The sequence below is a fragment of the Gopherus flavomarginatus genome, chromosome 1 (genome assembly GCF_025201925.1).
Source record: "Gopherus flavomarginatus isolate rGopFla2 chromosome 1, rGopFla2.mat.asm, whole genome shotgun sequence".
NCBI lineage: Eukaryota > Metazoa > Chordata > Testudines > Testudinidae > Gopherus > Gopherus flavomarginatus.
In genome coordinates, this window is record NC_066617.1 from 179,198,238 (window position 1) to 179,214,861 (window position 16,624).

At 48.1% G+C, this 16,624-nt stretch overlaps 2 protein-coding genes across 3 annotated transcripts in view; one reads left to right on the forward strand and one right to left on the reverse strand.

Moving 5' to 3' along the window:
- GPA33 (glycoprotein A33) overlaps window positions 1-16,624 on the forward strand; it is a 208,447-nt gene that overhangs the window by 42,353 nt on the left and 149,470 nt on the right. The window lies entirely within an intron of this gene.
- MAEL (maelstrom spermatogenic transposon silencer) overlaps window positions 1-16,624 on the reverse strand; it is a 41,373-nt gene that overhangs the window by 5,047 nt on the left and 19,702 nt on the right. For both annotated transcript variants that reach the window (XM_050959984.1, XM_050959993.1), the window contains exons 2-8: window positions 13,059-13,145; window positions 7,395-7,497; window positions 5,707-5,862; window positions 3,896-3,937; window positions 2,753-2,880; window positions 1,659-1,713; window positions 1,386-1,527 (exon numbers count right to left, since the gene is read on the reverse strand). In XM_050959984.1, coding sequence (XP_050815941.1) covers window positions 1,386-1,527; window positions 1,659-1,713; window positions 2,753-2,880; window positions 3,896-3,937; window positions 5,707-5,862; window positions 7,395-7,497; window positions 13,059-13,145 — 713 coding nt within the window. The remainder of the gene's footprint in view (window positions 1-1,385; window positions 1,528-1,658; window positions 1,714-2,752; window positions 2,881-3,895; window positions 3,938-5,706; window positions 5,863-7,394; window positions 7,498-13,058; window positions 13,146-16,624) is intronic.

Here is a 16,624-nt window from a genome sequence, read left to right on the forward strand (position 1 = left end):
TAAACCCAGACCTAGAAAACTCCTGGCACAGTCTTGGTGCCCAAAAGTAACAGATTAAATTATAAAAAGGGACCATGTCACATAGCTTGGCCCCTTAAATTTACATTTAGTTAAGAGGTTGTAGTTTTATAAAACCTAATAGAAATTCTCTTTCTTTTTAAAAAAAGGCAAGAAAAGTGAATTTAAGTAAAACCATCCACTTGAAGCCTTTTTAATTTCAAAGTCTTAAAAGTAGTTTTTGGTACTATACCTGCCCCAGATTCTCCCTGGGAGTTTGTGATTTTGTAGTCACAAGGTCCCCCCCCCCCTTTTTTTTTTTAATTATTATTATTAAAAGGACAGTTTCTTTTCCCTGTTGGTGTGTGAATAACCCACAGAAACAGGGGGAAATGACTATACAAAGGAAATAACACTGACTACAGAGAGTGCTGTCAAAAACTAACAATAACCAGACAGATATTTCTCTCCTATAATCTTAGTGTTAAAAAGTTTAGTCTTAGTTGTTACTTATAACAATAGCAGGTAAAATGTCAGAAGTAAATTGACAGTGTCACTTTAAACTTCTCCTGCAGCATTTGCAGCCCAGATGTTGCAGCACTGTGCTAGTATATGAGAACCTGAAAGTGAAACCAAGACTTCTTCTATCTTTACTGTCCATGATACACGTTCAAAAAGTGAACGTAAGGTAAGAAATGTATTAAAACTGAATCTTATTCAATATAAGGTGTTTCGCTCTCAGACATATACATGAAAACCCAGTTAAATCAATGGATTTTCATGGATGAAAAGAGAACCTTGCTCTAATTTCTAACCTAAGCACCTCTATTAAAAAAAACCTATTTTGGCAGACAGAAATGGATATACAGTCCAGCAGGATAATTCCAACAATTTACCTGTATTTTAATTTATGGAGTACAAATAAGAACATCTGACTACTTTAATCCAATGGATTATTAATGAAGTAAACATTCTTCCAAACCTTTTCTTAATGCAACCTTAATGAGTTTACGAAATTCAAAGCAGCAAAGATGTTCATATTTGAGATTATACCTCCCAAACACAAGCACATGGAAGTATCTCACCCCATCCCTTTCCACTCTCAAGTCAAACCCACAAGCCTTTGCTTCACAGCCTTCAAACCTATGCTTATGCTTGAAAAATCAGACATACTGTCCAAGAGCGCATTTCTTCCAGCCACATCTGAGCCATGATCCAAGGAGGACCAGCCTTAATGATGAAACTAGAGTTTTCAGCTAACCTAACATTGAAGTAAGAAAGGTATGTGTGCAGAGGACTGGGGGACAGTATAAAGCACCTGGCTAACAGTCAGTTACCACTATAACATCTTCCTGTTCAGGAAATAGGGAAGAGCAATGCCAGCATACCGAGTGTTACTGGAGTAATCCCACACGAAGACATCCAGCAGGTTGCGCACCCAGGTCTTGGAAGGCTCCTTTTGAAGTTTCCGCTGGTACAGTTCCACCACCAGGTTTTCCACACTGCGAAGCTCCAGCTGGTTCTCAGTGCCTGTTATTCAGAGAAGACCGAGACAAGAAGAGGAGAAGGAAGGGCAGAAATTTTGACAAATATAGGTGGGCCAGAGGAAATGCTGCTGAGATACTAAGACTCCTTACAATCTTAAAAAATTAACTTCTCACCTGCTTCCTTCGCCATCCACTTCAGACACCAGTTGACTCTGTACCAGTCATCAGACTAGAGAGAAAAAAGTTTCACTGTCATATGCTCCACAACACAACTACAGCTATGGAATGGAGTTTAGTTATCTCCCCCACCCGCACCTCATTCCTAAACCATCTTCTCCAGCTATTTTAATTCTTGCACAAAGCCATTTTCACTCTTCCTGAAGGTTCTCCCTGTGTCCTAAAGAGGGCTCCGGCTCGGGGTGCGGGATCTCGGGTGGGGCTGGGGATGAGAGGTTTGGGGTGTAGGAGGGGGCTCTGGTCTGGGGCCAAGGGGTTTGGAGTCCAGGAAGGGGCTCAGGACTGGGACGGGGGTTGAAGTGTGGGAGGATGTTCGGGGTGCAGGCTCCAGGAGGGAGTTTGGGTGCAGGAGGGGGCTTAGGCTGTGGATGAGGTGTGATGGGGGGGTGCAGACTCTGGGACGGAATTAGGGTGCGGGAGGGGATTCCGATCTGCGGCAAGGGGTTCAGGGTGTGAGCTCCGGCCAGACAGCACTTACTTCAGGTGGCTCCTGGTCGGTGGCACAGTGGGTCTAAGGCAGGCTCCCTGCCTGCCGTGGCTTCATGCTGCTCCCAAAAGTGGCTGGCATGTCCAGTCCCTCAGTGGAGGCATGGCCAGGAGGCCCATCCCCGTAGGCACCGCCCCCGCCGCTCGCATTGGCCACAGTTCCCAGTTAAGGGGGGCTGTGGAACCATCACTGGGGGAGCAGCATGTGGAGCTTCCCTGATTACCACTGTGCCCAGGGGCCGCAGGCACATGCCAGCCACTTCTGGGAGCTGCGTGGAGCCAACCAGACTTTTAATGGCCTAGCAAACCTCGCTTCCCCCTGCAGCAGGGCGAGGCAGTGCTTGTGGCTCCAGCCCCATGGGGGGGCGGAAGGACACTGAGGCTTGGGGCTTCCTGCCTGCGGCATGGAGACTAACCACAGGCCGGATGAAATTAAGCAGCTGGCCAAAGGTTCCCCACCCTTGCTATAAAGGCTTCTTTGGGCAGCTACAATAGGACTGTGTGTTCTGAAAGGCTGATCTAACTTAGAGGGGGCTGGATTGTACCTTGCAGTACACAGGTGGCCACCTGCCACGGTTTGGCCGAACAAACGAGTAAAGTTCACGTAACACAACAGGGTGACCAGCATTCGAGAGCTCAAAACCAGAGATGGGGATCTTGTGAGTGGCATCGCCTAATGGAGGTTAATGAGGAGAGAGAAAAATGGGACATGAGCAGTCTTTTTTTTTTTTTTTTTAAAGAAACACACTCCTTTCTCTACTCCCAGTCCCACCTACCATCCACAAGCGAAATCTGCAAGATTCATGCACCCACCAGAACCTCACCTTTAACGTGCACCTACTTATTTTCCCCCAAGAACTGGGATGATCTGAGGTGAGAGCCCTATGCTGCTTTAAAGAGAGTTACCCAAGCATTTTGATAAAGGGAAGCAGGAGCTGCGTCAGTTAGCAGTGTGTGTAGTGACAGAAGTCCACTAACTGGAATCTATAAACACTGCTCAAATGGCGATACAAGGGAAAGGCAAAAACAAAGCAGTGCAAGCCAAAACAGCAGAGAGGGCCAACCGACAGGGTTGTAAGAATACTTTAACTTGCTGAATGTCAATGCTGCATAGAGAAGTATTAGGTTTGTATTTCTAGAGGTTCCTCTTTAATAATGATACTTTATATTAGCATCTTCCAGTCTGGGGAAAAACAAGATTCCAGTGTATTTTTTTTACCCATTTATTTATTTTTTACAAGCTACGTGCACACATGGTGGAGATGCTTTACCCACCACTGAAAGGCAGCCACCTCAGAGATGGAAACGACAGCTATGAAACATCACACACTGAAGTTACACAGTTGTTTAGAACAGAAATACTGAAGCTAACTGGAATTCCATGTGGGAGGGCAGATCATAACCAAGACATGATTACTCACAATGGACATTTGGGCAAGACACCATCATTAGTGAAAAGTGTCAGAGGTTATTCAGAAAGAAGAGCTTTTAGTCTACAGAAGACACAGCATTATGAAATCCCTCAGGAAGTTTGCTCTAGTGCCCATCTCTCTCTTGGATGCGAGATGCACAGTTCTTAGAGAAACATCACTTCTCACAAGCAAGGAAAATGTTTGAAGGACTGGTGTACACAAGTCAGTGGAACTGCCAAACCCTGCATCCCACCCCTTCCCTTCTCTGATACTCACTTGCTGCTTGACAATGAAACCGAAAGCCACGTGGCACCTCTCCTGCAAGAGGGCAGAGAGAATACACATTATCAAGCAAGAAACAGATACACAAACACTAAATAATGAATACCTCGTTGTGCTATAAGAATGGCCATACTGGGTCAGACTAATGGTCCGTCTAGCCCAGTATCCTTTCTCCCGACAGTGGCCAATGCCCCACAGGGAATGGACAGAACAGGTAATCATCAAGAGATCCATCCCGTCACCCATTCCCAGCTTCAGGCAGAGACTAGGGACACCATCCCTGCCCATCCTGGCTAATAGCCATTGATGGACTTATCCTCCATGAATGTATCTAGTTCTTTTTTGAAACCTGTTATAGTCCTGGCCTTCACAACATCCTCCGGCAAGGAGTTCCACAGGTTCACTGTGCGCAGTGTGAAAAAAAAACCTCTCTTTTGTTTGTTTTAAACCCGCTGCCTATTAATTTCATTTGGTGACCCCTAGTTTTTATGTTATGAGAAGGAATAAATAACAATTCCTTATTTACTTTCTCCACATCAGTCATGATTTTATCTCCCCTTAGTCGTCTTTTTTCCAAGCTGAAAAGTCCCAGTCTTATTAATCTCTTCTCATATGGAAGCCGTTCCATACCCCTAATCATTTTTGTTTTCCTTTTCTGAACCTTTTCCAATTCCAGTATCTTTTTTGAGATGAGGTGACCACATCTGCACACAGTATTCAAGACGGGGGCGTACCATGGATTTATATAGGGGCAATATGATATATTCTGTCTTATTATCTATCCCTCTCAATGATTCCCAACTTTCTACTCACTTTTTTGACTGCTGCTGCACATTGAGTGGATGTTTTCAGAAAACTATCCACAATGACTCCAAGATCTCTTTCCTGAGTGGTAACAGCTAATTTAGACCCCATCATTCTATATATATAGTTAGGATTATGTTTTCCAATTATCAATACTGAATTTCATCTGCCATTTTGTTGCCCAGTCACTCAGTTCTGCGAGATCCTTTTGTAGCTCTTCAGTCTGCTTGGGACTTAACTATCTTGAGTAGTTTTGTATCATCTGCAAATTTTGCCACCTCACTGTTTACCCCCTTTTGCAGATCATTTATGAATATGTTGAATAGGACTGGTCCCAGAACAGACTCCTGGGGGACACCACTATATACCTCTCTCCATTCTGAAAATTGACCATTTATTCCTACCCTTTGTTTCCTATCTTTTAACCAGTTACCAGTCCATGAGAGAACCTTCCCTCTTATCCCATAACAGCTTAGTTAATAGCTTTATTTACCATCGTGTGTCCTTGCATAACCGCCATGAATGTTCACTTATTTAAAACTTATTTTCTTATTTATACTCATTTGCACAAACACTGCACAATACACATTTTACAACCTGTTGCATACCTGTGTGTTTCGGCTGCTATCTAGGCAAATGCATTTTACTATTAAATCCAATGCACACAAGCATGCAGCATCCCACCTACACAGTAGTAGTTTTTCTTCCAGCTGATGGCTAGACAGCTTCGTAAAGGCTTTTATTTCAACTACTTTCTTACAAGATTTCTTTTACCTTCCAAGTTCTTACTCAGTCGGATGCCAAAGGCCACCTTTCTGCAGACTTTAGTAGAAGACAGCATTAACCACAGGCATTTATCTATCTACCTAAAATGCTCAACCTCTGGAAACAGGACCGTGTCTTATGAACTGGGTTGGGAGAAGTGAGGTTAGAAAGTCTTCATCCTTCCACACAACTGAAATGATGAGTTCCCTCCCCTCCGTCTGTCCCTTAAGGCTCACCGGGATCTACAAAGCGGTGGAAGTCTGCTGTTATGCCATCCTGTAATGAGTATTTGACACAGCCAATCTCACAAGGGAGGAAGCGCTGCTCACAGGGAGAGGGGAGCTCTCCATGACTGTAAATGTTCAGGAAGTAGAAGATGTTCCCAAGCACAGCTGGAAGGAAAAATTTGCAGGAGTCACTAGAGGAGAGAGCAAGCAAGTTTTTTTTCATTCAGTGAACATTATTATTTATATTGCAGCAGCACTTACAGGCCCCAATCGAAGATCAAGGCCCCACTATGTTAGGCCACACAACTGAGTAAAGACACAGGATAACCATTGGATAAAACAAATAGGGAGTGGCATGTAGGAGGACAAGGTAACTGTTAAAAGGACACTTGCATAAATCAGGAGATTCTGCTGTCACAGTTCACCTCCAGCTTAACTCAGATGGTACTGTTTGTAAATATCACAGCACAGGTTAACAAGAATGCCAGGGGCCTGGAATCCATCAACCAGCACCGCTCATGCCTCCCTCCAATAAAGCTCTCCAAGATTTTGTCTCTAAGTAGGGATGGGAAATGTCACCGATACCAGGAACTCTAAACAACACATTAAGCTTCAACCAGATCCAGTGGGAGGCAGACTGAACTAAGGATATAGTGCTTTTACCCTGTGGAGGGCTGAAAAGAATCAAAGAGCCCTTAGAGAGAGCTCACCTCTAAAATAACAGTGCAAGAACACGTGACAAGTTACGTATGATACAAACAAGAAACAATGCTCATAGACTTAGCATAGCAACAGGTCCGAACTACTACAATATTGACTACTCTCAGTGAGGACTATACAGATAGTTGTCACTGAAACACAGACAAAGGATATTCCCTCACCCCCAGCCTAGCCCATTCTCTCTTTAAAAAGTGCTTGCACTGGTTTTATGTATCTTGGCTGGTGGCTTGACTGTTTACAGCATTTTGTAAGTGCTACTGTATATTATACTAGCACTTCTCAGAGGCAGGGTGAAGAGCACTGTGCCAGTGCTCTGTTTCCTTTGTGGCTAGTCAATGCTGATCAAAGTATCAGATAGGAACAGATTGGCTTTTCAGGGCTCTAGTTAGTAAGACACTAGCCAGCCAATGTGCAAGTACAGCACTGACTGACAATTGCTTTCTCCCCTGCTAAGTTGTACTGTTATCCAGGGTCTATACTGTTGTTCTGAGCTTGCACTCGGACATCTAAACACTCCCCACCGTTATACTTTACATAAGCATTGGACTAGGCCTTGTATATCCCTAATAAATTGGAAGTTACAATACAAATGCTTCCCTGCAGCAGTTCATTTTGGTTTATCTCCAATCATTTACAGACATTAAGGGCCTTATTCAGTCCTCAAATATGTACATGCAACTCCCATTAAGTTTAAAAAGAGGTACAGACACACATCTGTGGGCAGAAACTGCCCCCAGAACATTATGAACAACATTTCTATTATGAAATCCTCTGTTACTGTAGGACAACTTACAATAGTAATTTTAACTAAGTTAATTTTTGTCTGACATGATAAATATATTCAGATCTAAAATAAACATGAATTTCCCACTTTCCCCAGCTAAGGCCTATAAACCAGATGTAGCAATTCTGCTCCTTATGGAAGTCATCCAACACTACAAGATCCTTAGGATTAAGCTTCTTTAGGTTTACTCTACCCTGATCATTCTTCCAAGAAAGACTGATGGCATCTGGAAGAGAAGTGCGTCTCTGTATCTGCATGGGCAGTGGTGCAGGAACTGGAGAAATCTGACTGGGAGGCTGCAGAAGACAAAATAGAGTTAAATCTACAGTCTGCTCCTCCAAAGTCAAAGAAGGGCCATAAGATAACTCCTCTTCTGTCCTCTATAAATGGATGGCAGCACTGCTCCTTCTAAACTCACATAATCACAGTTTGCAGTATGCAGGCAGAACCTGCAGATTATGAGCAGGTATGTTTTCTCCTCTGACACACAGGATATTAGCGGTGCCCACACCAATTTACCAACACATGGGAAGAACTATAGCCAAGCCTCTGAATTAAAAAAAACATCCACAGGAGGACAATTCATCCATGTTTAGCTTTGTCACATATCTTCCAAGCCTACAGACTTTTGCCCCTTCCCCTAGGCTCTCACTAACACAGTTTCCCCCCTAACTGAAAAGCCTATAAAGAGCAAGCTAAAGACAATTTCTTTCACATCAACTTTATTAGCCATTATTACACAATATGTCAGAAGTTAGAATGACAGGGTAAGCAATGTCCATTTATTGCTTCTCTGAAGGTATCATCATGCAGAATTTGCAATCTTGGGTCCTGCGTCTCCAGTACAAATCACGAAAAAATTCTCATTACTCTTAGGGTTTTCTATCTTCTGATACACCTCCAGGCTGGCATCAGAGCTCTGGCCCCCAGAGTATGCTCTAACTTCAGGAACATCAGAGGCCACAGAACATTTAAACTAGCTCTTTTTAAAATGTAGAAGCAAGGACTCCCCAAACTTCAGTTATATGTAAGAGACCTACACACTTCTCCCTTACACCAAGAATTTTTTCTTAAAAAAAACCCAAAAAAACAGTACAGAGGAAGTCAACCTTCTCAGAACATGTAATTGACAATGTAGAAGTGAGTGCTCATGGTGTGAACAAAAGACAAATTACATTTTCATCTGAACCCCTCAAACTCTGAGGTGTACAAGCATGACAACACTGCTGGAGAAGCAGAATTACAAGGTAAGCAATTTTCCCTTCCTTAAAGATATTATTTAATACAGATGCCCAACCCTGGAGAGGAGGTAAGTTCAAGGGATGTCCTGAAATAGTAAGTTTAACAATGAACATGACCAGCATAGGCGTGTGCAGGCATACCCTAATGCCCGTGGGCCAGATCTGGCCCCTCAGGGCTTTGGATCCGTCCTGCAGGATTTTCCCCCCATGGTGCCGCAGGCCCCGCGCCACTCTCAGAAGTGGCCGGCACCATGTCCCTGGGGTGGGGTGGGGCAGAGGGCTCCATGCATTGCCCCAGGTACTGCCTCCCCACAGCTCCCATTGGCCGGGAACAGAGAACTGTGGCCAATGGGAGCTTTGGGGGAGGTACCTGGAGGTGTGGCAAGGGCAGCAGGAACATGAGGGAGGGGAAACAGCATAGCAGAGACATTCTCTCCCACATACAAGATGTGTGTGAGAGAGATGCACACTGCCCCTTTAAGTAAGCTGACCCACTCTTAAGTGCATTGTCTTTTTAAGTGGATCAAGAAGTTGAGACAGCAGCTGCTGCCCCAAGCTCTCTCTGTCTTTCCGTGTCCCCTCCCTGCTCTATATGGAGAAGGGGTAAGCAGGGTGCAGGAGCAGGGGGGAGGGGGACACCCTGACATTAGCCCCCTCCCCCACTTCCCAGCAAGCAGGAGTCTCTGGGCACAGCTCCAAGGCAGAGGGCAGGAGCAGCACATGGCAGTGGGGGGAAGGAAGCACAGGGAACTTAGGGGAGCTGATAGGGTGGCTGCCGGTCCATCCTGGTTCCAAGCCCCGACCAGCTAGCCGCAACAGGCTGCTCTTCCTGCAAGCAGTGGACAAAGCAGGCAGCTGCCAAACGACGTTAGAAGGGAGCATTGTGCAACTTTAAATGAGCATGTTCCTTAATTGATCAGCAACGTAACAATGAAACAGCATTAACCGGGACGGTCTAGATACAGCAGTTGCACCAGTGTAAGGCTGTGGCTACACTTGCAGATGTAGAGCGCCGGGAGTTAAACCAGCCCTTAGAGATAGCAGCAGGGAAAGCACTGCCATGTGTTTACTGTCAGCTGCAAGCACAGTGGTGTGGCCACATTAGCAGCTCTTGCAACGCCACAGAGAGCAGTGCATTGTGGTAGCTATTCCAGAGTGCAAGTGGCCGCAGTGTGCTCTTCAAATGGGGGGAAGGGTGGAGTGTGACAAGGAGTGCGTTGTGTGTATGTGGGGGAGGGTGTCAGCATGCTGTCTTGCAAGTTCAGACAACAGCAGTGGGAAACCCTGACATCAGCCCCCACCCCAGGCCTCGCTCTCTCTCAGGGTACGTCTACACTACGGGATTATTCTGATTTTACATAAACCGGTTTTACAAAACAGATTGTATAAAGTCGAGTGCACACGGCCACACTAAGCACATTAATTCGGCGGTGTGTGTCCATGGTCCGAGGCTAGCGTCGATTTCCGGAGCGTTGCACTGGGGGTAGCTATTCCGTAGCTATCCCATAGTTCCCACAGTCTCAACCCAGAATTCTAAGGGGCGGGGGAGAGCCCAGTGGCTGATGGGGCAAAAATCATTGTTGCAGGTGGTTCTGGGTAAATGTCGTCAGTCATTCCTTTCTCCGGGAAAGCAACGGCAGACAATCATTTCGCATCCTTTTTCCCTGGATTGCCCTGGCAGACGCCATAGCACGGCAATCATGGAGCCCATTAAGCTTTTTTTTTTTTTACAGTCACCGTATGTGTACTGGATGCTGCGGACAGAGGCGATACTCCGCTACACAGCAGCATTCATTTGCTTTTGCATGATAGCAGAGATGGTTACCAGTCGTTCTGCACCGTCTGCTGCCAGTGTAATTTGGCAATGAGATGACGGTTATCTGTCCTTCTGTGCTGTCTGCTGCTATCATGGGTGCCCCTGGCTGAGATAGGCCGGGGGCGCAAAAGCAAAACTGGGAATTACTCTCCGAGTCAATCCCTCCTTTATGGCTTCGAAAAATAGAGTCAGTCCTGCCTAGAATATGGGGCAAATGTACTAGAGAAGCAGTGTATCAGAGAGTACAGCTGCTCCTTGTCAGATCCTGCAGAAATGATGAGCTACATGCCATTCATGGGGGGTGCCCCTGCAACAACCCAACCCATTGCTTCCCTCTTCCCCCAAACTTCCTGGGCTACCGTGGCAGTCCCCCCCCATTTGTGTCATGAAGTAATAAAGAATGCAGGAATAAGAAACACTGAGTTTTTAGTGACATAAAATAAGGGGGATGCAGCCTCCCGGTGCTATGATAGTCTAGGCAGGACATTAAGCAGTGTAGGGGAGAGGAGCCCAGCATCCCACTGCTATGAGTCCAGGCAGTACAGAATCTTTTCTTTTCACATGAAAGGGAGGGGGCTGATTGAAGCTCAGCCCCCAGTTGCTATGATGAAGACGGTTATCAGCCGTTCTGTCCCATCTACTGGGAATGACTGGGAGTCATTCCTATTTTCACCCAGGCGGCCCCGGCCAGCCTCACCTGAAGCCAGCCAGGAGCACTCACGGGTTCATAAGAAGGACAATTACCAGTCCTACTGCACCGTCTGCCACCATGGAGGGGAGAGGCGCAGATACTGCTCTTCACTGCTGCAGCATCGTGTCTACCAGCAGCATTCAGTAGACATAGGGTGACATTAAAAGAAGTCAAGAAACGATTTCTTTCCCTTTTCTTTCACGAGGCGGGGGAGGGAGTAAATTGATGAGCTATTCCCTGAACCACGCTGGACAATGTGTTTGAACATACAGGTATTGGGAGCTCAGCCAAGAATGCAAATACTTTTCGGTGACTGCTGTGGACTGTGGGATAGCTGGAGTCCTCAGTACCCCCTCCCTCCCTCCATGAGCGTCCGTTTGAGTCTCTGGTTTCCCGTTACGCTTGTCACGCAGCACTGTGTAGCTGTAGATTTTTTTTTCAAATGCTTTGGCATTTTGTTTTCTGTAACGGAGCTCTGATAGAACAGATTTGTCTCCCCATACAGCGGTCAGATCCAGTATCTCCCGTACGGTCCATGCTGGAGCTCTTTTTGGATTTGGGACTGCATTACCACCCGTGCTGATCAGAGCTCCAGGCTGGGCAAACAGGAAATGAAAATCAAAATTTTACAGGGCTTTTCCTGTTTACCTGGCCACTGCATCCGAGCTGAGATTGCTGTCCAGAGTGGACACAGTGGTGCACTGTGGAATACCGCCCGGAGGCCAATACCGTCGATTTGCGGCTACACTAACCCTAATCCGATATGGTAATACCGATTTTAGCGCTACTCCTCTCGTTGGGGAGGAGTACAGAAGCCGATTTAAAGAGCCCTTTATATCGTATAAAGGGCCTCGTAGTGTGGACGGGTACAGCGTTAAATTGGTTTAACGCTGCTAAAATAGTTTTAAACGCGTAGTGTAGACCACTACACTAACAAAGGAAAAGGGGCAGAAGGTAGGCTTCTCATAAGTTCTTAGGGTGGCCCCGTGTGTCACAATTTTTTACCAACCCCTCTAACTGTGTTACTCCTCTTATTCAGCTCACACATGCACAAACGCCTGCCTCTGCAGCATTCCACAGTAATGGTTTGCTTTGTCCCGGAGCAGATAAGCATGTCAGCTGTCAGAAATGGAGCTTTGAAAGGGGATATCTGCAGGCCTGCAGCAGAGTTCAAAACAATGACGGGAGTGGCCACTTGACTTGAAGGGACTATGGGACGTTTCGGGAGGCCAATCACAGCACAGTAATGAAACACATTGTCCACAATGACACTCTACTGCTCCAGCCAGGGCGCAGCAAGCTATATGCTTCTTGTGGAGGTGGACTACCAGGGGCGCTCCAGCCACAGAGTCCAGGCGCCCTATATGCCTTTCCAGTGTGGATACCTCAGGAGCTAGGGTGCCTTGGGCTGATTTAATATGCTCTAACTTGCAAGTGTAGCCAAGCCCTAAGTTAAACTAGTTTAGTTAAACTGGTGCAACTTGTCTCTTATGTTGGTTTAAGTTTATGTACTACTGTAAATTTAACAATGCAAGCAAAACTAACATAAATGTGTCCACACAGAGTTGCATTGGCTTAACTAAACTGCTATGAAATCACACCTTTAAACGGGTATAATTTTGTATTTAGACCAACATACTTTACAGTTACAACCTCAAGTGCCTGTGACCTTAACAGTACTGTCACAGCAAAAGGAGTAACATTTCCTGTTAACATGATAGCCCTAATTAGAGTTATGCTTCAACCCCAAATCCAGAGTAAGGCAGACTCTGGAGGAAAAGTCCACAGTGTGGCAGAATACCAAACTGCAGGCTCTCTCCTCCATTTAAGAGTAGTTGTAGGATGAAGGTAAAGCCGCTCAACTATAGATTTACATTGTTGGTAAATTCAAGACATTTCTGGACTACCAAGAAAGATACAATTACAAACTAATATTCTAGCCATGCATATTTCTACACTAACAAAGGAAAAGGGGCAGAAGGTAGGCTTCTCATAAGTTCTTAGGGTGGCCCTGCGTGTCACAATTTTTTACCAGCCCCTGTAACTGTGTTACTCCTCTTATTCAGCCCACTCCAAATTCCAAGTTTCTTCTTCTACCTTCCCATTTACCTGTTTCAGTGATGTCTGGGTGGAGTTCTCCACTCTCCATTTACGAGCCATCTCTGCATATTTCTCCTTTTCATCCTCAGTCAGCAACTGGGAATAAAATTGTTAAATACGTTATTGTCTGACCATTTCATTCTAATAAGACAAACCTGCTCCAGAATCCAGCAAGCTCTTAGGAGAATAAGTAGTCTTCGGCTTAGAGAAGGTTAGATAAAGCAGCAGTGGAGCTGGATTGAGCCAGTACTGGCCGATACACCATATTAAACACTATGAGGGCCAGTTGACAAGTGAATTTCTTAGTAGAAAGATTGTTGGGGGTTTTTTAATATTAAAGCGGGCACTGGGGGAGAAATTATGCACTATTAATAAAGCTGCAAGACTAAGAGCCAAAATGAGGTTAATGAACACTTTAACACACCGATCTTGTGCTACTAGCCACACCCTAGCACAGAGGTTCTCAAATTGGGGGGCAAGAGGAACAGAATGTATTCGAGAGTGGGGGCTGAGAAGTCGCTCTGCCTTCAGAGTAGGGCAGCTCTGAAAGCAGCACCATTGTCAGCAGCAGCAGAGCTGGGCAGCAGTATAAGTACTAGTGTGGCAGGAGCAGGGGCATAAAGGACTACGGATACAACAAAAGGGAGGCCCGATCAAATAAGTTTGAGACACACTGCCCTAGAATGAATAAATAAAAATTTTAGCAATCTAATTCACTCTTACTGAGCAGGGGGTTGGACTCTATGATCTCCTGAGGTCCCTTCCAACCCTAATAATCTCTGATTCTGATTCTAATGCCATTTGTTAACATTTTGCCTTTTCTTCCATTTGGACTATGCAGCCAGACTGGTGGAAGTTTCAGTTACAGGTTTTTAAGTATTGGCAAAATGTTTTGTTCCCAAAGATCAAATCCAGCAAATACTGACATACGTGTTTAAAATTAAGGATCAAGATTTTAAATTTTTAAATTTAATTTTAATTTTTTTTAAATAAGATTTATTTTTTTAAAATGCAAAATTACATTTCTATATTCAGACTTGTATTTGTTCCCTTTAAAGAATGGCATATTTGTCCCAAATTTTAGATTTGGTAATAAGCATTTTTAAACTTTTGTTTAAAGTGTCCTTTTAAAAAAATTCTAACTGAAATAATCTTTCATTATCCTGTACTATTTATAATTTAGAAACTTCAACGTTGAAAACCTAGGAGACAAACCTCACTGATTCACCAATAACATGGAAAAATTTAAAACAAACAGTATAAATAGTGAAGAAAATTGGCTTTTAAATCCCTTTAATAGTTAAAGAGGTTTCTACTTAACAGATCAAAGAACTGTCTACTATTTACATCTTAACAGTGTCACATCTACATTGGACAGTTCAAACCAGTTACCCATTCCCCACAAGAGAATCCCTTTAAAACTGAGTTAACTCAGGAAACATGCAAACACCATAAACAGAGAAGAGAAAAAGCATTTCCTACTGCCTTTCTCTATCTAAAGAGGACGATACTTCACTCCAGAGAGGATCTCTGTGCAGAATGGAAAGTGATAGGGTGGGTGTTTACATGGGGGGGGGACTTGTAGATGGGGTGCACGCCCAGGGGTAGGTGTAGGGAGAAGGTAATAGGGGAATACACATCCAGGGCAGAATGTGTGTTGGGGGGGGATGCATGCCAAGAGTTGGAAGATGTGTGCGTGGGAGAAATATGCACATCCATAGTTGGGGATCCACACCCAAGGTTGGGTATGTGTATATGGGGGGAATGCACGCCCCGGGGTTGGGTGTGTGTATGGGGGTGATGCACTTTCACAGCTGGGGGGATGTGTGCGTGTGGGGATGCACACCCAGGGCTGGGGTGTGTATGGGGGGGATGCATGCCCAAGATTGGAGGAGGGTGTGCAGAGGGGATGCATGCCTGGAATTGAGGGTACATGTGTGTATGAAGAATGTATTGGGCTGGGATGCATACCCAGGGCTGGGGGGGATGCACACTCAGGATTAGGGGCAGGTACCAGGGATAGAGGTTGTTTGTTGGGGGCGAGGAGATGCATGCCCAGGGTTGAAGGGGGGCGAGATGCATGCCTGGGGTTGGAGGGTGTGTTGGCGGGGGGGGGGGGTTGCACGCCAGGGTCGGAGAGGGTGCGTTGGCGGGGGGGGGGGTTGCACGCCAGGGTCGGAGGGGGTGCGTAGGCAGGAGAGGGAAAGGGGTGCACGCCCAGGGTCGGAGGGGGTGCGTTGGCGCGGGGGGGTGCACGCTCAGGGTCGGAGGGGGTGCGTTGGCGCGGGGGGGGTGCACGCCCAGGGTCGGAGGGGGTGCGTTGGCGCGGGGGGGGGTGCACGCCCAGGGTCGGAAGGGGTGCGTTGGCGCGGGGGGGGTGCACGCCCAGGGTCGGAAGGGGTGCGTTGGCGCGGGGGGGGGGTGCACGCCCAGGGTCGGAAGGGGTGCGTTGGCGCGGGGGGGGGTGCACGCCCAGGGTCGGAAGGGGTGCGTTGGCGCGGGGGGGGGTGCACGCCCAGGGTCGGAAGGGGTGCGTTGGCGCGGGGGGGGGGTGCACGCCCAGGGTCGGAAGGGGTGCGTTGGCGCGGGGGGGGGGTGCACGCCCAGGGTCGGAAGGGGTGCGTTGGCGCGGGGGGGGGGTGCACGCCCAGGGTCGGAAGGGCTGCGTTGGCGCGGGGGGGGGTGCACGCCCAGGGTCGGAAGGGCTGCGTTGGCGCGGGGGGGGGGTGCACGCCCAGGGTCGGAAGGGCTGCGTTGGCGCGGGGGGGGGGTGCACGCCCAGGGTCGGAAGGGCTGCGTTGGCGCGGGGGGGGTGCACGCCCAGGGTCGGAAGGGGTGCGTTGGCGCGGGGGGGGGTGCACGCCCAGGGTCGGAAGGGGTGCGTTGGCGCGGGGGGGGGTGCACGCCCAGGGTCGGAAGGGGTGGGTTGGCGCGGGGGGGGGTGCACGCCCAGGGTCGGAAGGGGTGCGTTGGCGCGGGGGGGGGTGCACGCCCAGGGTCGGAAGGGGTGCGTTGGCGCGGGGGGGGGGTGCACGCCCAGGGTCGGAAGGGGTGCGTTGGCGCGGGGGGGGGGTGCACGCCCAGGGTCGGAAGGGGTGCGTTGGCGCGGGGGGGGGTGCACGCCCAGGGTCGGAAGGGGTGCGTTGGCGCGGGGGGGTGCACGCCCAGGGTCGGAAGGGGTGCGTTGGCGCGGGGGGGTGCACGCCCAGGGTCGGAAGGGGTGCGTTGGCGCGGGGGGGTGCACGCCCAGGGTCGGAAGGGGTGCGTTGGCGCGGGGGGTGCACGCCCAGGGTCGGAAGGGGTGCGTTGGCGCGGGGGGGGGAGGAGGTGCACGCCCAGGGTCGGAGGGGGTGTGTTGGTGCGGCGGGGAGGAGGTGCACGCCCAGGGTTGGAGGGGGTGTGTTGGCGGGGGGGTGCACACCCAGGGTTGGAAGGGGTGCGTTGGCGCGGGGGGGTGCACACCCAGGGTCGGAAGGGGTGCGTTGGCGCGGGGGGGGTGCACACCCAGGGTCGGAAGGGGTGCGTTGGCGCGGGGGGGGTGAACACCCAGGGTCGGAAGGGGTGCGTTGGCGCGG